At 37.2% G+C, this 27,882-nt stretch overlaps 1 protein-coding gene across 1 annotated transcript; it reads left to right on the top strand.

The window, feature by feature from the left end:
* Window positions 1-84: 84 nt before the first annotated feature.
* LOC127621120 (proteolipid protein 2-like) lies at window positions 85-27,404 on the top strand. The gene is made up of 5 exons (XM_052094582.1): window positions 85-361; window positions 21,758-21,913; window positions 22,776-22,874; window positions 23,699-23,795; window positions 26,506-27,404. Exons 1-5 carry the CDS (start codon window positions 266-268, stop codon window positions 26,517-26,519), a joined length of 462 nt encoding a protein of 153 aa, XP_051950542.1. The 5' UTR covers window positions 85-265; the 3' UTR covers window positions 26,520-27,404.
* Window positions 27,405-27,882: the final 478 nt, after the last annotated feature.

Genomic DNA, 27,882 nt, shown 5'->3' with positions numbered 1-27,882 from the left:
GCCCGATGTGGCCCCTTTACCAAAATAATTGCCCACCCATGCTCTAGCGGTTTTATTCATAACATGAGTTCACCCTCAAGATAGCGGTTAAGCCAACGCCCTCCCAATCCTTTCCTCTCGGTCTGCCACAGTACTGACATATTAAACGCGAAGTCGCGTGCTTCATTTTCTCTTCACGCTGTCTTTTGATAGTATATACTTTGTTAGCGTCTGCTGATACCGAACCTGCTCAGAAGGTGTTATCTTATTGGAATACATTTGCAGAATGGCAGAAACTGACGCAAGTCCTTGTGCAAACTGTTTGGAGAAACTCAAGAGCTATCTGCGCACTCGCAAAGGAGCTATCCTGACCGCGGAAATAGTAAGTTATTCAAGTGAAAACGATATGAGTTTAATTTCACTTTTATCTCATGTTGTAACATGTTAGCATATTTATGCTGAGAGAAAGAACGTAAGACCTTCGTCTGTCTTCATCGAAGCTGAAGGAAACAAACCGCCATAGATGTGTGAAATGAACTGAACAGTTGCCATGGCGCCGCTATTCACTGTATAAGAATAACTCAGCCTGTTGATTCACATACTTGAAGTGATGGCTCGTTTTAACCTTTAGAGGATAGAAGCATATTTTTTAGGGTCTCTGAGACCCCCAATCTTAAGTAATACAGTTCATGGAGAACATGTTATCAAGCAATCTTGTTTATAATCAATTCTCATAAAATTAAGAAAAAAACAGTATCACCACGATACTTAAATGTAAAGCACGTTATAAAAGATATTACAAGGACTTCAAGGTCTCAAAGACCACCAAACATAACCTGTAGGTTTCATTTTATTCTCATTGAACACAAAAGGAAATGATTGTCAGAGTGACACTTTTAACCTTTGACCATAAGCAGCATACTTCACGCTTCACTAGTTCAAGTATATATTTTATGCAGTTTCCAAAGAGCTATTCGAGTAGCAAATTAATTTCACTGCTTAAGTTTGCATCTACAATATCCAGAAATACAGATTATAAAATGAATACAATACATAATTGTAATACTACAATATAATTTACAGCAGTTTAAATGTTTCATAGTAACAGTAATGGGTTGAAAGAGTATTAAAGGTAAAGTTCACCCAAAAATGAAAATTCTCTAATAATTTACTCACCCTCATGTCATCCCAGATGTGTATGAGTTTATTTCTTCTGCAGAACACAAATTAAGATTTTTAAAAAGAATATCTCAGCTCTGTATCTCCTCACAATACAATTGAATGGTGACCAGAACTTGGTAGCCCAAAAGGACTTCTAGGCAGCATAAAATTAATCCATTAGACACCAGTGGTTAAATCCATATCTTTTGAAGCTACAGTATCAACACAGAATGTGTTGACAGTATAGTTGTGGGTGAGAAACGGATCAATATCTAAGTATTTTGTAATATAAATGATCATACCTGCCAAGTAGTTGGCATTATGCAGAACGAATGTGAATCACCAAAAACTAAAGAAGAGAATGAAAGTGGAGATTTACAGTAAAAATGGACTTAAATGTACTGTTTCTCACCCACACCTATCACAACGCTTCTGAAGACATAGATTTAACAACTGGAGTTGTATGGATTACTTTTATGCTGCCTTAATGTGCGAGCTTCAAAGTTTTGGTCACCATTCACTTGCGTTGTATGGACCTACAGAGCTGAGATTTATTTCTAAAAGCATTCATTTGTGTTCTCCAGAGAAAGATAGTCATACACATCTGGTATGGCATGAGGGTGAATAAATTATACTTTTAATAGTGTTGATTGAAATACCTCCCATCACAGAGCCATTTAAAACTTAATACTGACACTGGAGTGTGTGCTTTTGGGAGGAGGTGGCATGGAATGTTAACCATGTGCTTCTGGGCATTGATGAGGTCAAAGGGCATGAAGGTTCACCCAACTGGTGTAAAGATAGAAGCCAGGCTGCTGTTCTCTCTCCCATGGCTTGTTTAAACCCTAACAAAGCAAAAGTTGTGATGATTTATTGTCTAAAGACATTGGATTCAGACTTATGGCAAGTTTTGAGAGGACTGTAACATAAAAACAGTGTGCAAATTCTAATAAATCTGTATATCTGTATTGACAGAAAGGTTATGTAACTAGGGGTGTAACGATCCATCGAACTTGATTGATGCATTGATCCAATAACCAACAATCCAATGCTATCGATACAACACATAAATTCTACCTTTTTTATAAGATGCACCTTTATTTTAATACTCACTTGTCCATACACATTTCCGTCAGGCGATGAAGCAACCTTATTACATTTATTTCACTTTATGTGCGCTAAATACGCTTTTCATGTGGGACAAGGATGTGCGCAGGGTTTGTGAACTCAAATTGCGCTCTGCTATCTGTGTGCGGGCATCAAACGGGCTGCCTGCGAAACGCAAGCTCTAGACCAGTGACAGGAACACTCTAGACCAGTATCAACTGGGCACTCCTTAAAATGTGAGCTCTTGTGACAAATGTAGAGTGGCTGACATGCACGATTAATTCGAGCTTCATTCATTTCGATTACTATCGTTGTGCATGTGACCCATTTGAAGTTTACATGAAAATTTGCTATTCAAAAGAACCATGGAGAAGTTCAACCATCATGTGAAATGTCTTGACAACGCCACCATTCTGAATAGGCACATTATATCGGAAATCGGAATATCGATCGCAGGGCCCTGAATCGAATCAAAAGGAAATCGTATCGCAGCAGACTTTGAAGTATCGACAAATATCGGATCGCAGGCCAAGAGAATCGATTCAAGATCGGATCATGATGAAACGTCCGATTTACACCCCTAATGGTAACTCGGATAACCACTCTGTACAATTGTAGTGTAATGCATAATAGCATCTCAGAATGAACAACACGTCAAACCTTGAGGCGGATGAGCTACAACAGTAGAAGACCACATTGGGCAATTTATTAGGATCATACTTTTCCCAATAAAGTGCTCAGTGAGAGTAAATCTCCTGTGATGCAGGTACATACACTGTTGAACATTGTTAGTAGATAAATTATTAAAAAATAAAGACATAAAAATACAAATAATTTATTTCTAGAAGTTCACAGTGCTAAATGTGCCAAAGTGTAAGAAACACATATATTGTATGACTTCACTATAGTAAATATCTGTATTACAAAGAAGTAATAGCAAATTAATAACAGGGCTTATTAACAAATTTGTTATTATTATTTTTTTTTTTCAGCTTCAATGGTATTTGGAGACCCATAAACTGACCACAACTTTGCTTAGTCTAACACATAAACCATCTGACTAATGTGAAACAACAATAAAGCCCTTTGAATGATAAATCACCCCATCTTAAACATAAGAAACACATGCTTTGCTCATGCATAAATTATATATTTGTGGGTCAGCACCTACCACAGATGCTTCCTGATTTCTTCTAAACTGTGGGTCGGTAATGCTTAATCCACATGCGCAAGATCTTGTTTCCTTTTGAAATAAAATTTCAGCACATTGTCCTAATAATAAAGTAAATCATTTGAATTTGTTGTTTAGCCCAAAGCATGTTCAAAAGATTTACACTATGTGATCCAGATATCAGGAAGACATTAAAACTCTATCAAGATGTTATTGAGTACTAACTCAGAATACTGTGGTAAGAAATAAAAGCATGTTATGAATACTGCAGGTAAAGGTCATGGATAGTGGTCATAAAACACTCATTATTGATATCTAGGCCTAAATTCTGTCATGCGCATCAGAATGTATACAAGACACACCCATCTCTAAACACGATGAGACACAGGCCTGTTAAATGACACACCCAGTGGCAGTACTCTTGCATGCTGGGGCTTTTTATAGATGAGTGACGTTCTGAATACTGCAGGTAAAGGTCATGGATAGTGGTCATAAAACACTCATTATTGATATCTAGGCCTAAATTCTGTCATGCGCATCAGAATGTATACAAGACACACCCATCTCTAAACACGATGAGACACAGGCCTGTTAAATGACACACTCAGTGGCAGTACTCGTGCATGCTGGGGCTTTTTATAGATGAGTGACGTTCTATGAAGCTCTATTCATTTTGCTTTCCTTTAGATTTTTTTTATTTTTATGTAAACACATGCAAGAATGTGTGCTCTGTGCAAGACAAGCACGGCGTGAACAAGCAGTGGGCATGAATTACCATTGCTGAGTTTGAGAATGAATGTCTTTGCAAAATGATCAGTGTGTTACATAGTGCAGCTTTAAGATTAATTTGCATCCTTTTTATCACACTTAAAGCAAGAGGAAACAGATGAATATTTGCACAGTTTTATTAGACACAGCATACTTTTGCATTATAACAACAAAATAAGAAATGGTTTGAGGTGCTACCAAGAACCAAGCACAGACTACTAGCACAGGCTTCATCATTATCTACTCTTCCTTTCCACAACTTTATTCATGAATCATTTGTTATCATTGCATTGATTGCTTTGCAAATGTGGGATTTTTTTACCCTTCAACATTAACTCCATGTAATGGGTAAAGGGTGGGCAAGGAGTAGGCGACCGGCAGAACAGTCAACGTTATATTTAATGATATAAACGCAACTTAAAACAACAAAAAACACAGAGACGCACAAACATACACACACAGCAGCCATGTGTGTCTCTCTCTCTCGTACTGGTGTCTCTGGCTCCCCTAATATCTGTATAAAAAGTACAGAACATTTAATCCCAAAAACAAGTCGTGTGCTATATGAAGAATAATATTTTGAGTGTTTTACAGTTGGTTTCATGTCTCTAGGTCAAACGGTCATTGAGTATAATAGAATTAGAATATTACAAACATTTACACTATATTTATTTGAAAACATAGAATGTAAATTCCACAAACAGAGCCTTGTGTCATGAAAGGGATATTTTTAAGAACATTTCATAGTTGTTTGTGATGTCATAATATCAATTGGTTAAATTGTTTAATTGATTTATTGTTTTATTAAAATTAATATGAAAAAATATAAGAAAACCTATTCATGAATGTAATTTGCACGGAGAGTTTAATGGGTATTGTCGCGAATGTCAAATATAAAACTAACTTAACCGTACTCACAAATACAGGGCATATGTGATTTGGATTTGAAGCTTGACGTTACTGGCAATGATCAAACTGTCAATATTAAATAAATATAAAAACAATGACAGCAACTGTAAGAAACCTGCACTGAGCGAGCACAAACAGAACGAGTCCGAAAATTAGTGAATTGGACGAGATGAGGTAAATGCATGACTGACGCCACAGATCCGGGAGATCATTTTATTATTTCTATGTAAGAGAATTAGTTAGATCAGCGCAAACTGGCACAAACCGAGCACAAACAAATGACACTGGTTTGGAGTGATTTGGAAGACATGGGGTGGAAAGTGACTTCACAGCCCCGAATCATATTTGTTATTTCTAAGGAATGGAAATAGATAAAGTGTTCATTTTGATGGCACAAACCGGCACAAATCACAAACGAATGACACCAGTTTGGAACAATTTAGACAACATGGGGTGGAGAATGACGTCACCGCTCCCGTTTTTTTTTTGTTGCTATATCTAAGGAAGGGAAATAATTACAATGTTTGTTTTAACGGCACAAACCAAGCACCGGTAAATTTGCCGTGCTTCGCCCCATCCGTTCGTTTAACCTCATAATCGACATCCTGACTCACCATGTGACCTCAAGGTCATGCCGGTGACACCCTGGCCTGAGGTAATGCAGGGAGGAGTGTGGAGCGGAGGGGGGCCGGGCCGGGCTAGAATGTCACACGCCCGGTCCCCAATCGGCCTGATTGGGCGTGCAAGGGATAAAGGCGCGGTACGAGGGAGAGAGAGAATGTGTGTGTTTATGTTTGTGCTTTTGGTTTAAGTTTTCATTAAATTATCATTTATATTGACAAGCCGGTTCTCGCCTCCTCCTTGCCCATCTTAACCCCCTTACATAATACAAGGACTTTTTCTCCCTGTGTAAATTCCCATAGCCGAACTCCCCTGTTATACAGCCGGGACTGACGTAGTCTTGAGCCTGTAGCAAATTCTCCTGTGATAGTTGCCCCAATGTGTGGATTTTTGCTCTCAGGTCAGGAACGTATAGAATATAGTTTTTTTTCTGTCTGAAGGTCCCTCCTCCCAATTTTCCCTCATGATGTTAAGACACTGCTAGGCTTACGCCCATACAATAATTAAAATGGGTAGAACCACTTGGAGGCTTGTGGGACCTCTCGAACTGCGAATAACAGGGGTTCAAGCCACTTATCCCAAATCCGAGCATCTTTGTGCACAAATTTACTAATCATGTTTTTCAGGGTTTGATTAAACCATTCGACCAAGCCATCCATTTGTGTGTGGTACACACTTGTCCAAAACTATTTAATACCCAATAATCCATACAGCTCGCGTGGTGTATGTGACATAAACGTTGTTCTCTGATCAGTGAGGATTTCCTTTGGAATCCCCACTCGGGAAATAATTCTGAAGAGAGCCTCCTACTACATGCTGAAATGTTGCGTAGAGGCACTGCTTCTGGAAATCATGTTGTGTAGTAAAACAGAACCAACACAAAGCAATGTCCGCTCTAATGGTCCGACGAGGTCCATGCCAATTCTCTCGAAGGGGGCCTCGTTCAAATCGCTCATGGGGTGGCCGGCGGATTCACCAGCTGACATTCACGGCATGCCGCACACCACCTGTGAACATCTCTATGAATGCCTGGCCAATAATAATGGGCCATTAGGCGGTTTAGTGTTTTTTCTCCTAAGTTACCCATCATCAGATTATGATGAGCCATCTGGAATAACATTTCCAGACAGCTCTTCGGTATCAACAATTGGGTTGTATCCTCTTTTGTCTGAGCATCCTGCATCACTCTATACAACCAATCATTTATAATAGGAAAATACGGATATGAGAGTGTGATATCTGACTGAAGACATTAACCATCCATCACTTTCACTTGGTCGAAGGCATGCCTAAAGGTCTCATCTCGTGTCTGCTCCAGAGGGAAATCCCCGGCGGGCAGTCACTACAAGATAAGCGTGGACATCCCCAGGTACACACTTTACCTTCACCTTGTGACTAGCACCCAAAGCCTCGTCTTCAACCAGGCATTGATGGATGGAGGTTTGGCTGCAACCCGAATCCACCAAGGCCTGGTATGCACCCGCTTAATACTCACAGGTATGTGGTATGTCTCAGCTTGATCATGGGTGGCTTGTGGCAGGTTCGGGACACGGACCACTGTCCCCACCTCTATCACTGGACATTGGTTCTTGAAATGCCCAGGCTCACTGCAGCACCAACATACCGGCCCAGACTCCACTCCCGCACTCGCTGCGACGGATCTGTTGACCTGGGGGTGAGAGTGAAGTGGGACAGGGTTTAGGAGAAAACTCCCCATTTTCCTGGAGAAGTGAGTGGGCGGGAGGACACAGAGTGGGTAGAAGGAGGGGGCAGAGAGAGAGAGATAAAGAGAGGGGCTCGCCGGCCCATGGAAAGGCCGCCAGATGGTCCTCCGCCAGATGGACGGCATCATCCAGCGATGCCGGGCACTGGACCCTCTTCACAATTCCCCTTGGCAAACAGGCAGTGAATTGCTCCAGCAACATCAGATTAGTCACATCCAGACATCATGACCCTCCTGGACCAGGACTATGGGCTGAAATATGTGCCACCAGAAACTGAATTTGAACCATTATATTTGAATTTGAATGGCTAAACTTGAATAATTGCATTGAAAAACTGAATTTGAATCACATCATTTGAAATTGTATTGTTTAATTAAAATTGAATTTATTCAAAAACTGAATCTGAATTGTATCATTTGAAATTGAATTTATTCGTTTGGAACTGAAGTCCAATAAAATTTGATCCTCACTGAAAATTAAACTCTCTATATATCTTCACATTCACTTCTCACAATTCAGATTCAGTACTCAAATTCAATTTCAAGTTACTGAGACAGACATCCGGGTAGTTGGAGGATGAAGGAAGAGCAATCGAGCGCAGATCGATAGATAGCGTTCATTGGCGCACAGGACTCCTCTTGGGCCAATCAGCACCAATGTTTTGGAGCACAGTACGTTACCCGCCATGAAACTATGGAATTACGATTGTGTCAATAATAATGAATGTAACTTTATAAAACTGAGCGTAACTTTTTCAGAAACTATGAAAAATATTCCATTACAAAAGAAGAAAAACACAATTAAAATGAAAAAAAAATGAACTCAGTCGCATCGAATTTAACAGGCTCTTCAAATATGCTTCATTTTTTGTTAATGTTTTTCAAAGATTCGTTTTAGCAAATCGTGGATTCTGAATACATTGCCACAGATTTAAGCTATGCTTCGCAGTTTTTAGTTTGCTGTTTTGAGACAAACCTCTCGTGGGGGTGGGCTTAACAGTGATCTACTCTGATTGGATAGTGAGCTTTTGATGGACAGGTGCTCTCTGACCCGGATGTACAGACGTCACTCAGTGGCGCGCATATTAGAAAGCTCTCGCGGTGATTTGTAGTTATGCAATACGTCGTGCTTTGTTGTATTACTTACTAACCATATCTAAATAATATTTGACCTATAATTATATAATTTAATATTATATGAGACCTTCGATCGTCTAATAATCGTCTACGATCAGTCTGTAAAGATGAGCTCTCAGGAGAGACATGGAGCGGCATCATCTTCCTCTTATTTATTTAAAAAAATAAATAAAATAATATATATACATATTTTTTTAATGCAAAGAACAGGAACATACAAAAGAGAAAGCATACGTACATCACATAATATCAACCAAAACAATAAAGAAGACAAAAATAAATAGAAAAAATAATAATAATTTAAAAAAAAGATAATAATAATAATGTATATAACAATAAAAGAAGAGGTAGGGCCATTACATCACACAAAAATGTTCACATGAAGAGATCAAATGCAGTGCAGATTCTAACAGTCCTTATGGCTTTCTTATTAGTAGATACTGAAATCAAATTTAGATAATTTTCTATTTCTTTTAAGAAGACAGAGAAGATAGGTTTACAGTTTAAAAATTTGCATTTGTGAATATAGAATTTGCTTAAGAAAATAATTAAATTAATAACAAAACAGACATTTTCGTTTGTGGGGTCTGAATCAAAATACCCAAATATAATGTTTCTCATATGTATTGAGAAGCCTGGCAAAATCTTACACTTGATAAAGACATCAATTTCATTCCAGAGCTTCTGAGTGTAATGACACGACCAAAATAAATGAACCACTGTTTCATCAGAATTCACACAAAAAGAGCATGTTAGCTCAATGTCAGATTTAAATCTTTGTATAAATTTCTTAACAGGATAGAACCTGTGTATCAACTTAAAGGAAATTTCTTTCACTTTATTTGTGAGAATGAATTTCTGCTGTAAAGACCAGATTTTTTCCAATTAAGGTTACCAAACAAATTATTCCAAAAGGAAATAACAGGTGGAACAGAAATCAAATCCTTAAGAAATAAAGATCTTATAGTTTTTAGCTTTCGACTCTGAAAAACAGATTTGACCAACATAAGTATCACAAGGTTTAGGAAAGGATGCAGTAGATACTGGGGTGAAGTAATTACGGTTTTTAAAAAGCATACATAAACCAGAGGGAATAGCACCCATTACTGTAGCACATTCTTTTGGGGTTACTGGTATTTGGTATTCAGAAAGAAATTCTGAATATCTGAATAAAAGACCTTGCTTATTAAACAAATGCTCCACTCCTCCTCCTCTTGTCCTTCAAGGCAGCTTTAAGTAAGTTCGTGTTACTGAAGTAACCAATAACATCGATACAATTTTCTAATTTTACAGAAAACACTCTAAATTTCAACACAGTGGTGGAATATTGCATATATTTTATTATATTTATTCACAATGTTTTGATAAACACATATAAAACATCATAATTTTATATATTTTGTAATAATTTTTTTATTGTCATTCACAAGTTTGCAATGCACTGATGTCATGTTATGATGTTATGTAGTTTGATTGTTTGCTCTTTTGCACAGTTATTATATTCAAGGACGTGTCAATGTAGACAGTGCAGATATCAAACTGGTCTTCATTCTACAGCAAGGCAGAAATCTTGGTGCAGATGCTGCATCTGCAGCTGTACATAACAACCTTGAAATTCTTAACCAGTCGCTCAGGAATACCAGCACAAGGCAGGGTCAGCAGCAGTCCGTTCAGCAGTCGGGGCAGAGTCAAACAGTGGACCAAGATATGGCCAGGTTTCAGTTTTGCAGTCATGACAACGACAAAACAGCAACATTTTATTTAGCATGCATTTACAATACAACAATACATTTGCAAAATAAAGCCAGAACTGTTGCACACTGTAACGTTACATGAATAAAAGTTTTATCGACGTTATTGGTTACTTCAGTAACACGAACTTACTTCAAGCTGCCTTGAAGGACAAGAGGAAGATGATGCCGCTCCGTGTCTCTCCTGAGAGCTCATCTTTACAGACTGATCGTAGACGATTATTAGACGATCGAAGGTCTCATATAATATTAAATTATATAATTATAGGTCAAATATTATTTAGATATGGTTAGTAAGTAATACAACAAAGCACTGACGTATTGCATAACTACAAATCACCGCGAGAGCTTTCTAATATCGCGCCACTGAGTGACGTCTGTACATCCGGGTCAGAGAGCACCTGTCCATCAAAAGCTCACTATCCAATCAGAGTAGATCACTGTTAAGCCCACCCCCACGAGAGGTTTGTCTCAAAACAGCAAACGAAAAACTGCGAGCGTAAGCTGAAATCTGTGGCAATGTATTCAGAATCCACGATTTGCGAAAGCGAATCTTTGAAAAACATTAACAAAAAATGAAGCATATTTGAAGAGCCTGTTAAATTAGATGCGACTGAGTTCATTTTTTTTTCATTTTAATTGTGTTTTTCTTCTTTTGTAATGGAATATTTTTCATAGTTTCTGAAAAAGTTGCGTTCAGTTTTATAAAGTTACATTCATTATTATTGACACAATCGTAATTCCATAGTTTCATGGCGGGTAATGTACTGTGCTCCAAAACATTGGTGCTGATTGGCCCAAGAGGAGTCCTGTGCGCCAATGAACGCTATCTATCGATCTGCGCTCGATTGCTCTTCCTTCATCCTCCAACTACCCGGATGTCTGTCTCAGTAACTTGAAATTGAATTTGAGAACTGAATCTGAATTGTGAGAAGTGAATGTGAAGATATATAGAGAGTTTAATTTTCAGTGAGGATCAAATTTTATTGGACTTCAGTTCCAAACGAATAAATTCAATTTCAAATGATACAATTCAGATTCAGTTTTTGAATAAATTCAATTTTAATTAAACAATACAATTTCAAATGATGTGATTCAAATTCAGTTTTTCAATGCAATTATTCAAGTTTAGCCATTCAAATTCAAATATAAATGGTTCAAATTCAGTTTCTGGTGGCACATATTTCAGCCCATACAGGACCCACTGCCGGCAACCCTATCTGATAGAGATGGTGATTGTTAGTAATTTGGCAGTAGTGGTTAAATTTCACGGTACATAAGCATTCGGAAACAACATGGTCCTGTGTGACCATGTTTTTTACATTTACATACTTTTGGTTGACGCTTTCATCCAAAGCACAATATAGTGCATTCAGGTTTTTCAAATTTGATCAGTCCATGCTAGGGATGCACCGCTCCGATACCTGGATCGGTATCGGCTCCAATACTGAAGCTTTTATAGAGATTGTGTATCAGTCCGACAAGCCCGATCCGAATAGTCATGTTCGTTACTGTCAAGCTCAGAAAAATAACATAAAAGACCCATAAAAACACCATTAAAGCAGTTCATATGACTTGTGTATTTTATTCAGAGCCACTTGAAGACGTGTGATAGCTATGTGAATCACAAAAGGCTGTGTTTAATAAGTAAATATATAGTATGCGCAGCGCCAGCGTGTTAGTGAATGGTGCTGCTCTGTTGACAAACTCATGCACAGGCTGGTGATGCACTTGCGGCTATTTTTAGCCTTCACAGCGGTGTGCAATATTTGAGCACTACTCAAGAACAGCATCTCAGATGTAGATGCTTAAAAGTTTGATTCACTTATAATATGCATTTAGAATGGTAGTGGAGGTGCATTTTACCAGAAATTGAATAAGAAGTGATTTAAACTACTGTGAACTTGCCTACAAACTGACACATACTGGACTTTCTGGAGACTTCAGGATGTCAAAATAAAAGCGTGAGGGTTTAAAAAGTGTACGATTTAAATATATAACTGCTGTATTAAAATTAAAATCAAAAGTCAATAATACAAATATTAATAACTATTTATTATTATTATTATTATTGTCATAATTAGTATTTGTTTACAATTTATAACAATATTTAAGTTGAATGGGTTCCAAAAAATAACTGTGAGAATGAAAAGTGGACTGATTTCTGGTTATCAAGGAAAATGCACAAATAGATTACTGATAATGCTGAAATGTGTATTTTTCAACTCAAACATACAAACTAGCAACAACAATAACTATAAATGCACAGTGTTTTCAAATTAAAATATTTTATATATATCTTTGCATGACTGCAAACTTGTTATTTTCTCAATATTACACCTAAATAAAATAGAACAATAAATAAGAACATACAAATTTTCACGAAAATAAGATTGTCCAAACGAACAGGGACATTTAAGCAGGATGTAACATGTACTTTGTATAAACTCTTTTGAAAAGGAAACTGGATACAAAAGTGTGGTTCACTCAATCAAACCACTAAAACTGTTGTTGTTGTTGTTGTGTATGTATATATATATATATATATATATATATATATATATATATATATATATATCAATGATGCAACACGTTGCAAGCTGCAGACAGCGGGGGTGAGAGACGAGTGTCTCCGTGTTAGTGTGCGCATTAGTCGGCGGTACTTTAAATCTCTCCCAGTCTCGACTTCCACTCAGATTGCTCTGACCGCACAGAGAATCACAGTTTTGGAGTTTGTGCTTATTTACATGTCACACTCCCTTATTATACTGTATTAACTTGAATTATTTATGAAATAAAGATATATCACCAAGCTGTGATCTGTGTTTCTGTAATTTTTTCTGACCACCAGTTCAGTGTCGGTCTGCTCGGCATCCATCTTCACCTGATTTCCACGCACTGGAACACCGGAAACTCACATGGCCACACGTGCCACTTCCTGAACTGAGACTGACTGGTCATATTTTTATTAGTGGTGTAGAAAATAGGCAAACAGCTCTCAGAGAGAATAGGCTGTCATGTCCACATATGCACTTATTTATTTAATAAATTTTGCAGCATTTTGCCGTCACATAATCGCACAGGCTGACATCGCGATTGCAATTGCGATATGATTAATTGTGCAGCACTACTTCCAAGATACATGGCAAGCGACGGAGTGCATGAAGAGTCCAACATTCCACACTCAGTTTGGACAGTTTAGGAAGTGCATCATCCATACTTAAAGTGCACTTGTTTTTGTTGCAGTTTCAGTGTTAACATACTACTCGTACTAATTGTTCTACAAAATGATGTAGAATAGTGCAGAAGTGTGCGGTTTGGGACACACCTACAACCTTGGTGCAATTACTCTCCTGTTCATGTACACTCCAAAAATAAAAAAGATTTTAGCTGCTTTCTTTTTGAAGCTCAGCAGACAACGGTGCGGTGGTAGATTGTGTCTGTTGAGTGTTGATTTCACGCTACGTTGTTGCCTAGTTGGTGAGATGCAATGCTGGACACTGGATTTAACTAAGGGATATTGGCAGATCCCCTTAACTGCATTATCCTGAGGGAAAACGGCCAATTCCACATCGTTCAGATTATACCAATTCATCACTCTTCCACTGCTTAATGGATAAAATCCTTCGGCCGCACGCTGTGTATGCCGCTGCCTACTAAGATCATATCATTATATACAGTAAGGATTGGCCGTCTTGAAGTCGCTGAGGCAGGCGGGGCACATGGCAAACCCGAAAAAGTGCGCAATTGGGCGGGTGGAGGTACGGTATCTGGGATTCCGCTTGGGGCATGGGCGGGTATGTCCCCAAATTGATAAGACCGCGGCAATAGCGGCCTGCCCACGTCCCAAGATCAAAAAGGAGGTGAGACAGTTCATGGGGCTGGTGGGCTATTACAGGAGGTTTGTTCCTAATTTTCTGATGTCACCAGATCCTTGACTGATCTCACTTAAAAGGGGGCACCAGATCTGGTCCAGTGGACGGAGGCCTGCCAACAGGCTTTCATGAGAGTCAAATCTGCACTCTGTGGCAAGCCGCTTTTACATGCTCTTAACTTCTCTCTCCCCTTTATTTTAAAGACAGATGCATCAGAGAGGGGTTTGGGGGCCATGCTCTCGCAGGAGGTGGAGGGTGTGGAGCGCCTCGTGCTGTACATTAATTGTGAGCTCTCTCTGAGAGAGACTAAGTACAGCACCATCAAGAAAGAGTGCCTTGCCATCAAGTGGGCGGTCCTAACCCTCCGCTACCACCTGCTGGGGCGGGCCTTCATCCTCCACTCGGATCACGCCCGCTTCAGTGTCTCCACCGCATGGAGGATACCAATGCACAGATCACTCATTGGTACTTGGCACTTCAGCCCTTCAAATTTAAGGTGCTCCTGAGGCCGGGGCCGCAGATGGTTGTGTATGATTTCCTCTCCACAAATGTGGGGGGAGTTGGCAGGCCGGACGTTGCCTGGGCTTGAGTCGGGCGGTGGGGGTTTGTGGAGCGGGACGTGGTCATGTGTCTGTCACTGGGGAGAGAGGAAGCGGTAGGGGCCATCACCTGGTGATTTAATGAGACATAACACCTGTGTCTCGTTACAGTGATGACGGAGACAGGCTTGAAAAGCCGCTAAGAACGCCAGTGAGGGCGAGAGAGAATGACAAGAGAAAGCAGAGATTGCCGTGTCCGAGTGAACCTCTATTTAGCTGAAAAGCCTGAGCTTGATTCGTGTGGCTGGAAAGCCTGTAATTTATTTGTGAAGCTGAAGTTTAATTAAAAACTATAGTACCTGAACTGCTTCCCCACTCCTGTTACACACTGTTAACCAACTGGGTTTCATATGCAATGTGTTTGTGTGCTGTGTCTTTGGTTAATGTTTAGAAAGGTGTGCATATGAAATATGCCAGAAAGAGTAACCTATAGGGAATATATTTGTCATCTTATCTATGTTTTTAATTAGATATTGAAAGCTAATAATATGATGCCTTTTTTCTAATTCACACAGTGTACTGTTCTTCTATACAATATATAAAATAGAATACACTTGTAATATTGGCCAACTTTTGGTCATAATGTGAAAATAATTATCTTTTAATTTCAGTGCATGCATAGTTACTGATGCCTCATTCATATTTCCTGAGAATTATAACATCGGGTATAGAAATTGCTATGGTAACATATCTTTGTTTATTTGCCAAGAGCTAGCAAACATGAAACTTACCTCCAACACATTGACAGTCTTCCTGTTTAAGAAACAGTCATCTTCTTATTATGACAACAGCACATTGCATTATAGGTGTTTCACAGTGGCATGTGTACAAATCATTAGCACCACTATAATCACCATGGCAACATAACACTTCAAGATGAAGAGATGTAAAAATGACGCACAACACATTTTCCCTCACACAAAATGTTATTTAAAGCAAGCTTCACTATTACTAGTACTCATTCTTTACGGTTAGGTTTTTGAAGTGTAAGGATTAAAACTTCAGTGTGGATTAAGAAAAAATACAGACATGATTAATACCTCAAAGAGTGATGTGCTACAAGTTTTGTATTTGATCTGATTTAGGATTTTCAGAATGCCCAGATTATCACAGAGAGTTGAAGGTGGGCCATTTTGATTTGTACCAGAAAGTAAACACCTTGCAACCACCCAGAACACGCTAGCAACTGCAAAGCAATCAAAGTCTTTCTATTAAGTCAGTTCACAGGTGGCCAACTTTGTATCCCTCCCAGGAGGCTATTTCCAGTCAGGAAAGTGCAGATTCTATATGTACTTGAATAGGAAACGATCTAAATATCCAAAACGTTTGGTTACGACCAAAGAACATATTTCAAATCAGCAGTAAAATCTGACAACACTGGAATCATAAAAACTTTACCTCATATTTAGCTAAAATACTAAATTTACCAGGTTTGTATAGCTAATGCATATGCTTGTTCTCAAGTTGATTGACAGGCGATGTCTGTATCTAAAATGCAATTGGCTCCTTTACCTGTAGTGTGGGACTTCCTTTCTACTTCTGTTGACCATTCGGCATTCCAACGGCAACTACATAGATTTTTCCAATAGTTCTAAAAAGCAACTATCAGCACAGATTAATCAGTAAAACCCATTTATCGGTTTACCTCTTGTTAATAGTTAGAATTGGCTAAATAGTCTCTGATAGCAATGCACTAACAACTTCTCAGAACACTTTAACAACCGCATAGCAACAACCTGGCATCCACCCAGAACCACCCTTACAAAAATGTAGGGTTTTGGCAAACTTGCCGCAAATGCAAATGAGCTTTGTGGCAAACTCTTCATTGTTGCCACGGGTTTGCCATAGAAGTGTTTGCCGTGAAACGTATTGCTGCAGTTTTACCACTAATGGTGAAGTGCTGTAAACTTCTGCCAAAAATTTGCAGCGAATCACAAGCTCATTTACATGTGAAAATAATGAGTAGCAAATGTGTGGCAAGTTTATCAGAATTCCAGTTTTTTGTAAGAGCCACACAAGGGCTTTGATGTTTTTTAATCTTAGTTTAATTTAGCTTAGTTTATTTAAAGCTTATGTCAGTAATCTTATTTCAACTTGCATGCTTTTACTTTCATGAGTCATAGATTATAACATCAGACTGAGTTTTTGAAATCTGACTGATAACCACAACCGGAATAAACTTAAGTTGAAATTGCTGGCCATGTTTATTTAGTTGCTCTGTACTGAATTCTGTAATGAAAACTTGAACAACCCCAGTGAAGAAAACCTTTTTGTTTTATGGTGGCAATATAGGCAAATACGACTGGCTGAGTATTTGAGTGTAAAGGCTTAGTTGATTTAGATATGCACAACAATTTCAGCTCCCAAACGTATTCTTAGTCAAGTCTTCATTTACAACCATGTAAGTTCCATCAGGACCCGACCCCCTCCAGTTCATGCTGCATGGGCTGTAAGATGTTTACACTAAAGCTGTATTCTTCTCTTTAGTTCTCGCCACATGTTTTAGTAGTAAAGTTGAAAAGGCTTCACAAACTGCAGGGATGTGAGAAATGTAGAACTCCTCTGTTAACTGACACCTAGAACAGATGGCACATTTACATGAATTGTGGGTAGTGTCGTTGCAATGGCGAAGGCTTGGTAAATACATACTAATTATGTAATTCCATTTACGTTGCTTTGCTGCAGCTAATTGGATTGTGAATATTTGGCTCATGAATATTAATTAGATGCGTTGTTACCCTCGAATGTGATACCAAAACAAACTTTCCAGAACTTTCACTAGACATCGATTAAGAAACGTAAATGAGTCGCAAATATTAACTCTATAACTCTTTCTAAATTTTTGGGCCGCCTTGAGAGGTGATTTGGCGGCAAATGTGAATGAAAAACATTGTAATGGGAGAGAGTTGGCAAATACAAGTATTTTTGCTTAAAATGAGTGCTGCTTGGTTTGATAATTTGTTATCTAAAGCAATAACTATGGATGTCCCGATACCATTTTTTTTGAGAACGAGTACAAGTACTGATTGATTTCCATATCAAGAGCTTTTAATTTTATCATCAAAATATTGTTTGAATAAATTAATTCATGAAAACTTGAATCAAATGAAAATATAAAAAATAATTTTCAACATAAATTTGTATTTTTTTTTTTTAATGAAGTGCTTTTTTGCAGAATATCACAACATAATCCAAAATACAACATTGTAGTTCTATTTTTTCCAATAAAGTCCTGCATCTAATAAAAAATCGAATGTGCTTTTAAATAATCTCATTGGGACATAACTTGATATTAAGTTGTGTACTGAATGTTTACACAATGAAATTCGTACATCAGATGGTATCGCTTTTTGAAATCAGAGCAATTTTATGAGCTCCGTATCGGACCCGATTCTGATACCAGTATCTGTATCGGGACATCCCTAGCAATAACATATTTTTAAGTGTTCAAATACCTTTTGGGGCCACTTTATGTTTACAGGTAGTTGATGCAAAAACAGGATTAGCATCAAGATTTTATGATAAAATTATATGTATATGAATGTACAGTATAAGGGTAAGTGTATATTATATGTCCTGTAACTGGTCTCGATTTTCTCTTGATTGTTTCTCTTGATAGTTTTAAAAACTTTTTGCCTTTACTTGTGGGACAACTACAAATATTCCATCTAGTCTCTCAGTGACATGAGGTCCTAAAAACTACATGCAAAATTATTGATTGAGTTGATTAAAATGAAAGATTTTGATAGAGGATTGTCATGCTACAAGACATGAAAACTTCCCTAAACCTCCCGTAAAAAAATTACTAATTTGTTTTACGTAGTGCAATTCCAATCATACATTTTATGTGTCCAAATATCTTTTGGAGCATAGCCATTTTCGGATGGGAGTGGTATATTTTTACTACAGTTAAAATATGACTAATTTCACAACACTCAAATTATTGGGGCCTAAATATATTGAAGAGCACCAAAAAGGGAGGAGATATTTTTATGACTAATTTGTTTACATAATAGACAGATTTTGATTATTTCTATGCTTTTACATTTCAATTGGTATTATTTAGTTGTTATAGATCATCTTTATATAATTTGTGCTTAAAGAATGAAATACTTCAGAGGGAGAATTTGCAAACTCGGAGACCATCAGTCAAAATAAATATGAACTTAAGGTATATGTACTTTACGACAAAACCAATTTGGAGTGCTCATATTTACATTTGAAGTCAGAAGTTTACATCCACCTTAGCCAAATACATTTAAACTCAGTTTTCACAATTGCTGACATTTAATCGTAGAAAATATTCTCTGTCTTAGGTCAGTTAGGATCAATACTTTATTTTATGAATGTGAAATTTCAGAATAACAGTAGAGAGAATGATTTATTTAATGATTTATTTATTTCATCACATTCCCAGTGGGTCAGATGTAGGGATGCACCGATACCATTTTTTCACTTCCGATCTGTTTCCGATATCGGAAACATGAATACATGTTTACACATTAGCTTCCGCTCATCTGAAAAGAAATGAAAGTAGCTACATGGTTAGCTAGTTAGCAATAAGCTCGTTATCACGGAGAGTAAAAGATGGACGTTGTTTATGTACTTTCCAACATTGCGTTTCACCAACTAGGTAACAAACTAGCGTGAAATCAACACTCAACAGACACAATCTACTGTTCTCTACTGAGCTGCAGAAAGATGCTCTGATGTTTACCTTTCAATCTGCTACATTTCTTACTGCACTGACATACTATAACTGGCTAACAGCAAACAGACAGGAGTTACATGGTTGTCAGGGACAGGGTTAACATTATATTAGTTATATTGAAAAGGGAAAATTATGGGGTTGTTTATTAACTTTCCAGTATGTATTTCACAACTAGTTGGCAACTTTCCATGAAGACACCACTTAACACTGCACTGCTTAACTCCACCCTGTCTGCAGAATCACCATCAGCTCAGAGTCAGCTCTGGAGTTGGAGCGTGCTTTGCTATACAAACTATGTTTTTAGACCAATTCTAAAGCATTGTTTTCTGCATTATATGTTCTGAAAAAAAGTTTTCATATCTGCGCATATCAGTAAAAATATACGTTGATACCGATATATCGGTGAAAGACCAATATTGGCTGATAATAGCGGTCGGGCACTATTAAGAACACTTTTTTTTAACTAGTACTATTAACTAGTATACTGGATAACGGAGCAGCAAAATTAACAGTAATTCCAGTCTTCAAGTCATCAGTAGAAAAGAAACCAGTGTTTTATTTTTGCCCTTTTTTTCGAAAAAGGTTTAAACTTGCATCTGGACTTCAAAGGATTCAGATCACTTTTTTGTTCAATTTAGTTGTAAGACATCAGTCCACTTTAAATTTTTTGGAACCCATTCAACTTAAATATAGTTATACATTTTAAACAAATACTAATGATGACAACAATAATAATAATATGAATAATAATACAAATAATAAATTGTTATTAATATTATTATTGTTGACTTAATTTTAAATAAAACAGTAATATATTTAAATCGTGCACATTTTAAACCCTCATGATTTTATTTTGACATTCTGAAGCCGCGAGTAAATCACCAGCCTGTGCGTGAGTTTGTGTCAACAGAGCAGCGCCATTCACTAACGCGCTGGCGCTGCGCATACTATATGTTCACTTATTAAACACAGCCTTTTGAGATTCACAGAGCTATCGCACCTCTTCAAGTGGCTTTGAATAAAATGCACGAGTGATATGAACTGCTTTAATGGTGTTTAAGGTATGAATGGGGTCATTGTCCATTTGGAAGACCCATTTGCGACCAAGCTTTAACTTCCTGGCTGATGTCTTGAGATGTTGCTTCCTTATGATGCCATCTATTTTGTGAAGTGCAGCAAAGCACCCCCAAAACATGATGCTGCCACCCCATGCTTTCAAAAAAAAAAAAAAAACTCTCAAAAAAATATTTATGCCTATTTTCAAGATGTATCCATTTAAATTGAATAACACATTTCCATCTAGTTGAATTGCCTAATCTTTAACAACATAAAATTTACAAATCTTACAAAATGCAAGTTTTATTAATTACATTTTCTTCAAAACTTTTCAATTCAATTTGTTATTCAATTTAAATGGATACATCTTAAAAATAGGCTAAAATATTTTTTTGAGTGTACTTTGGCTTGCAAGCCTCTTTTTCCTCCTAACATAATAATGGTCATTGTGGCCAAAAAGTTCAAGTTTTGTTTCAACAAACTGTGCAGTTTTGTAGAGACTATTTTGACTGTTTAGAATTAATTATTTCCTCTTGTCAACTTTGAAATAAAAAAAGAAAGTGCAATGTGTAAATGTATATTGTGATAAATATCGATATCGAACAATATGAAAAAGATTATCGTGGCCATATCGCCCAGCCCTAAATACATACCTTAGCATTTTTTTGTCTATATTTCAAATCAGGTTCTTAAAAGAATAGTTGAAATTAAAATTCTCTTATCATTTACTCACCCTCATGCCATCCCAGATGTGTATGACTTACTTTCTTCTACAGAACACAAACAAAGATTTTTAGAAATATAGTATAGCTCTGTTGGTCCATAAAAGTGAATTGCTTTGATGCTCCAAAAACACATAAAGGCAGCATAAATGTAATCTATAAAACACCAGTGGTTTAATCCATGTCTTCTCAAGCGATATGATAGGTGTGGGTGAGAGACAGATACAAATTGATGTCCTTTTTTTTCTACTTTTCAATGCCCAGTTCCAATTTAAGCATGTAAAACTTCAGATTTGAGCATTTGTCTACACAGTTTTTTTAAATAGCTGGCAAAACTGTATTGAAGTTTATAATATGGGTGATCATATTGGTTAGAACATCAGCCTTTTGATCTCATAGCAGATGAAAAGTGATCAAGTTACTTTTTAAGTCACTGAACTCTCTTTCTCTGCATCTCTTTGCTGTAGATCATCAGTTTCATCATCATTATCTGTTATGCTGCATCAAGGTATGGAGGATATTCAACAGTTGCCATCTGTGAGATGGTCTTTGCCATCATCTTCTTCGTTATATTCATGATGGAGTTTGACAAACAGTTCCTGACCGTGAACTGGCTCTGGAGTGTAAGTGTTAACACGAAAACATCTAGACATCATCTTTTCAATGTTTCCCTATTTATGAAAAACACATTTTTGCATACCCTAGAATTCATTATACATGCTGAAAGTCAAAATCCAGTTGCTGGGCTGACCATGCACACATTCTAAGACCCGAAACATACTCTACACAAGTATGTGATGCAAGTAATGCTCAATTTCATGCATCGCTGCATTCCTAAATGTGTCAAAGAAAGCATTTGCAAAAGTGAAAAAACATTCTATGTATCGCTTCAGGTGAAATGGCCACAGAGTGGCGCCAAAAGCAAGTTTTATTTTCTTCAAACAGAGATGAGGTTTTACAGTAATAAGGTTAAAAACGCTGAATATATGTATCTTCAAATAGATAGTTCTAGTACATTTTGAAACATCAATGCCTATTTTACTAAATTAACCCCTTACCTTAACCCTCATGAACCTACCCCTTGAATTTATGTCTAAATACTTAAACATGCTATTATCTTCTCTCCCTACCTGCACTATATTCTAAATTTTATGAGGCCATTGTGTGAGGAACAGACTAAACTGATTATTCACATTTAACCTTTCCCTCTAATCTTTGTTCATCTGAATGAGAGTAAAAATGTGTTGCACATTTCACCTGGAAACTGCAGCGATATGATCACAATGGAATGTTTATCTCTTTTGCGAAAATGTAACCAGTCACATTTGTCTCATGTTCAAAATCAAATTGGTCCACATTGCTGCTCTGCAAAATTTCTCAAAGTTCACACTAGGGAGGGCAAAGCGTTCTTAGTGAATAGAACATTGATCACTTCTGAACAGAACATGTGGTTAATTCCTTTCTTTCTTGACATCCCCCCCTCAGGATCTGTTCCGTGCTGTGATTGGTGCACTTCTGTATCTCATCACCTCTTTGATCTGTGTGATTGGTGGAGCTGGGGATGGGGCTCGAATTGCTGGTGGGGTAAGACACTCATCATTTATCCTCAAAACAAACCTCGTTTTCCTCTTTATCAGCAAATGTGTTTTCTTCTGGCATGTGTCCACTTGTGCGAATGAGAAATCAACTCAATTTCGTATTGTCATAGTGTCTATGAATAAAATCATCATGTCAGGGGAAAACCTGGAACTATCAGTGAATTTTAAAATTGAATTTTTCTAGGCCTGGAAATTAATTCAATCTTAAAAGTCATAGGAAAATCACATTTCTAAAGTGAGTATACATTGTTCTAGTTTTTCCTCTGCTTTATATGTCTGATATGTCAGTGAATCATTCTTTTGAGTCGAAAGGGTTCACTAATCAGTCTAAGGGCCCTATTTTAAGAGCGCTAAGCACAGCGCTATGCCATAAGTCATACACACAAAGTGAGTGGGCATGGCCATGGTTTTTTTTTGTGCGAGCATGTGCTAAGTCTAGGCGCAAGTGGGCTTGGTGAAGTAACATGTACATCGTGTTAATGGGCTGGGTCAAGTGCAATTTAATTTGGAGGTTCTACTCCGGCACCATCTGCAAGTTTGCTGAAGTTCCCAAAGTTGAAGGAACACCCATATATGCATGATTCCTTTTGAAAAATATGCCCTAAGTATACATATGGTTTTAAGCTACAGCATTGTAATGAAACAACAACAATGTAAGCATGCAATGCTCTTCTAAAATTTTAATTAAATGTAGTAATCTACAGTAACAATGTGATCTAAGCACTGTCAGTTGATTTTGAAGAGCTTTATGACAACTGTGGGATTTCTATTTAACATCTGTTTATAAATAATGCTCACCTTCTCTCCCAGGTGTTCGGCCTACTGGCTGGGATCTTGTTTGGTTATGATACCTATACAATCTTCATGGGCATCAAGAGCAGCAGACAGCATACAGCTGCTCCCACAGGTACCTGCACACACTCATTCATATACACACATACAGTATAAACCAAATGCAAGTACAATGGTCCCAAAAGTATTGGGACTCTTCTAGCAAAACTTAAAATGCTTACAAATGATAGAGCTTTTTTCTCAGAACCAACTTCACTTTTCTGAGCCATTTTTGCTTTTTTTAGTGGATGAATGATGTCAGTTCCCCTCAAGTTCACACAGGGAACCACTAATGTAATTCATCACATTAACTATGAACATGTTCCACTAATGTTTGACAATCAGAAAATGTCCAAATGTGTCTTCATTTTAAGCAGTATTGTTTCATAATTTCAAATCTAAAAAACTTTTTTGTTTGAAATGTTTTGCACGAAAGTGTAATGCTGGGAAAGTAAATAAATAAATAAAGGTACTTTCCCACAAATCAATGTTTGAATGAAATAAGTTAATACTTATTTTATAAAGAAATTAAGAAACAGTTAAAAAAAAACTAAAAACAGAGGGGTTAAGAAACCACAAGAAACAATTAAAAGAAATAATAAAAATCTAATCAGAAAAAAGTCATGCCACACAAGTAATTTATGGTAACACTTTACAATAAGGTTCCATTCATACCATGAACAAACAATTAACAATGAATAAAATATATTTTTTTACATAATTTATGAATCTTTGTTTATGTAAGTTAATAAATATACATTTGTTCTTTGTTAGTTCATAAATAATGTTAACATATACAACTTTTGATTTAAAAAATGTATTACTATATGTTGAAATGAACGTTAACCAAGATTAATAAATGCTTAATAAGTAATTTTGTTGTTAATTCATATTAAATAATGTTGCCAAATGGAACCTCATTGTAAAGTGTTATTACATTTATTAATCTTGGGTAATGTTATATGTTAATTTATATACAGTGTCATTGTTAATTAATGTTCATAATGCAATGGATTATGTTAACGTAAACAACTTTAAATGTTCAAAATGTACACTGATGAGCCAAAACATTATGACCACCCACAGGTAAAGCAAATAACATTGATCATCTCTTAACAAGGCCACATGTCAAGGTCTCTAGGTAGATTAGATGGTAAGCAAACAATCAGTTCTCGTACTCAACGCGTTGAATGCAGGAGAAATGAGCAAGGCGTAAAGACCTGAGCTAGAAGGGCCAAATTGTTATGACCAGACGATTGGGTCAAAGCATCTCTGAATCGGCAAGGCTTGGATAACCACAATCTGGTGGCTGGGTGTTGGCCACCCATGGCTCATTGATGCACGAGAGCAACGAAGGCTATCCCGTCTGGTCCAAACCAACAGAAGGTCTACTGTGGCACAAATCCCAGAAAATTTTAATGATGGTTATGGGAGGAATGTGTCCTAACACACATGCTGCATATGGGGAGTAGTTGCAGACCGTTCAGAGTGCGTATGATGACCCCTGTCCACCATCGAAAATACCTACAATGGGCCTCGAGCATCGGAACTGGACCTTGGAGCAGTGGAAAAAGGTCACCTGGTTTGATGAGTTCCGTTTTCTTTTATGTCACTTGGAGGGCCGTGTACATGTGCGGCGTTTCCCTGGGGAGGTTATCGCAACAGAATGCACTATAGGAAGACGACAAGCTGGTAGAGGGAGTGTGATGCTCTGTGAAACGTTTTGCTGGGAAACCCTGGGTCCGACCATTTATGTGGACGTCAATTTGACACGTGCCACCTACCTAAACATTGTTGCAGACCAGGTACACCCCTTCATAGCAATGGTACTCCCTGATGGAAGTGGCCTCTTTCAACAGGATGTGCCCTGCCACACTACACACATTGTTCGGGAATGGTTTGTGGAACATGTGGAAGAGTTCAAGGTGTTGCCCTGGCTTCCAAATTCCCCATATCTCAATCCAAGTGAGCATTTGTGGGATGTGCTGGACCAACATGTCAGATCCAAAATCTGACGGCGGCTCGACTTCGCAACTTACGGGACTTGAAGGATCTGCTGCTAATGTCTTGGTGCCGGATACCACAGCACACCATCAGGGGTTGGCGCTGTTTTGGTGGCACTTGGAGGACCAACAGCATATTAGGCAGGTGATCATAATGTTTTGGCTCACCAGTGTATTCCTATGTAGAAATCAATATTAACCAACATTAAAAATGCTGTAAAAGTATTGTTCATTGTTAGTTCATGCTAACGATGTAGTCAAATGATACTAACATATACAACCTTATTATAAAGTGTTACGAATTTACCAAGGCTTTCACTTACATTAAAACAAGATATATGATTAAATAGCAAAAAATACTCAAGGATTTGATAAAAATGTGAAAGATTATGTCTAACCTCAACAGCTTACAATTCAGGGGCAGAACCAAATATTTTTGCAAGGATGCATTCAAATTTTCAGAAGAAATATTGAAGTTTCAGGCATTTTTAAATCCATGCCAGTTGTTTGAGAGTGTGTCTCTTTAAACAGGTCGCTGAAGGCTCTCTATGGAATGTTTACAACTGTCATTTGGCATTTGAGCCAACCATTTATTCTAGGGAGACACCAGTGGCTGCACTGGCATCTCACCAAGAGCTATGCCATTTAAACAACAAAGTGTTTTATAGTAGTTTCTGTCTACTGCTGATGTCATGTGACTGCTGTATAACAGTTTAACTAAACTAACTATTCCCTAGTTATTTATTTGGCATCTTCCTTTGTGTTTTCACTCTTTTTTAACAGATGACACAGTTTGAAAACTACTTCCCTCACTACAACATTAAAAGCAACCAAAACATGGAGGAACATTTAAAAATTTGCTAAATGGGAGAATTCCCATGAGTATTTACCAATTACGCGAAGTTACCACGAGACTCAACAATGAGAACTGAAGAGCAGAGGTGTGCAAAGAATGAAAATAATTCACAAATAAGACTGAAGTTTATGTTAAAAAGGGATTGAGTGATCGAGACGTACTGTAAGATTAGTGAAAAGCAGGTAAAAACGGCATATTTGAAGTTGGCTTCAAACATTTGCTGTGATTGTCTTGGTCGGAAGACTTTTGTCTCCACATATTTGTCACCTTGCTTGGTTAAAAAAGCTCAACATATTCTAAGATGTGACATTAATTGATTGTAGGAAATAAACATTCTTGTCAATCTCTGTTTTCCCTTTATTTCCTGGACTTGTTTTGGCCCTGTAATTTGAAAGGAAGTTGCAATTATGTTTGTTGGAAAACTTGATCTGGTTCATTCAGTATTTGTAAATTACTATTTTCTAATAACTATATATTTTTTGTGTGCCTAAAATAGTGTTTAAACAGGATTGGGTTCAGTTCCACTTCAATTCAACCAGTTTATAAATATTTAACTCAGGTTCTGATCAGAATCTAACTTGAAAAATGATTTTAGGCAATTATGGAGTGAAATTTCATATGTAAAAAGGATTTTCTGATCGTTTAAATTGAAAAGAAACTGATCTCAACCCTGATAGCAAGTTCACACATCTATCTGTTTGCACAATAAGTTCATTTTCATTAATCTTGCTTGCGTTTTGCCATATAACCTGTTACCTCAAAGGTTGCTCACTATCTTGATGTCAAATGTGTTCTTTTTTTATTATTATAATAAACTGAGTCATATATTGGACGTGTCTTTGTACTGTTTTCTGCATTCAGCCCTATTCAAGAATGTAGATCCATAAAACAATAAAATACTAAAATAGTACCAATGTACAGTCTGTGTCACAGACTGCTCCCTTTATTCTGTAAATATTTCTACAAGAAACATTCAAAAGACACAGAACTGCATATTCAGCTTTTTTGACCAATGCCTTTTTTGGACTTGACAATAATTCAAGGTGCCAGGCAGCTACTGCAATTATTAAAATATGCATTCAGCCGTCTTCTCCATTACACACGTAAGAGTCACTACTTGTGGTATAACTTGCCTATTTGAAATAGCTTGTGTAACAATTTCACCGAATATATTCAGTGTTTGTGTGTACTATGTCTATACACACACAATTAACTCAGGAAGTTTTGCTCTTTTAAAAGAGTCAATATGTAAGATAAATCCTTTTTGTGTGTTTGTTTTGAATTTTTTTGTCCCCAATTTGTAA

This window comes from Xyrauchen texanus, chromosome 27 (genome assembly GCF_025860055.1).
Source record: "Xyrauchen texanus isolate HMW12.3.18 chromosome 27, RBS_HiC_50CHRs, whole genome shotgun sequence".
Classification (NCBI taxonomy): domain Eukaryota; kingdom Metazoa; phylum Chordata; class Actinopteri; order Cypriniformes; family Catostomidae; genus Xyrauchen; species Xyrauchen texanus.
This window is presented reverse-complemented; position numbering and strand designations above follow the sequence as displayed.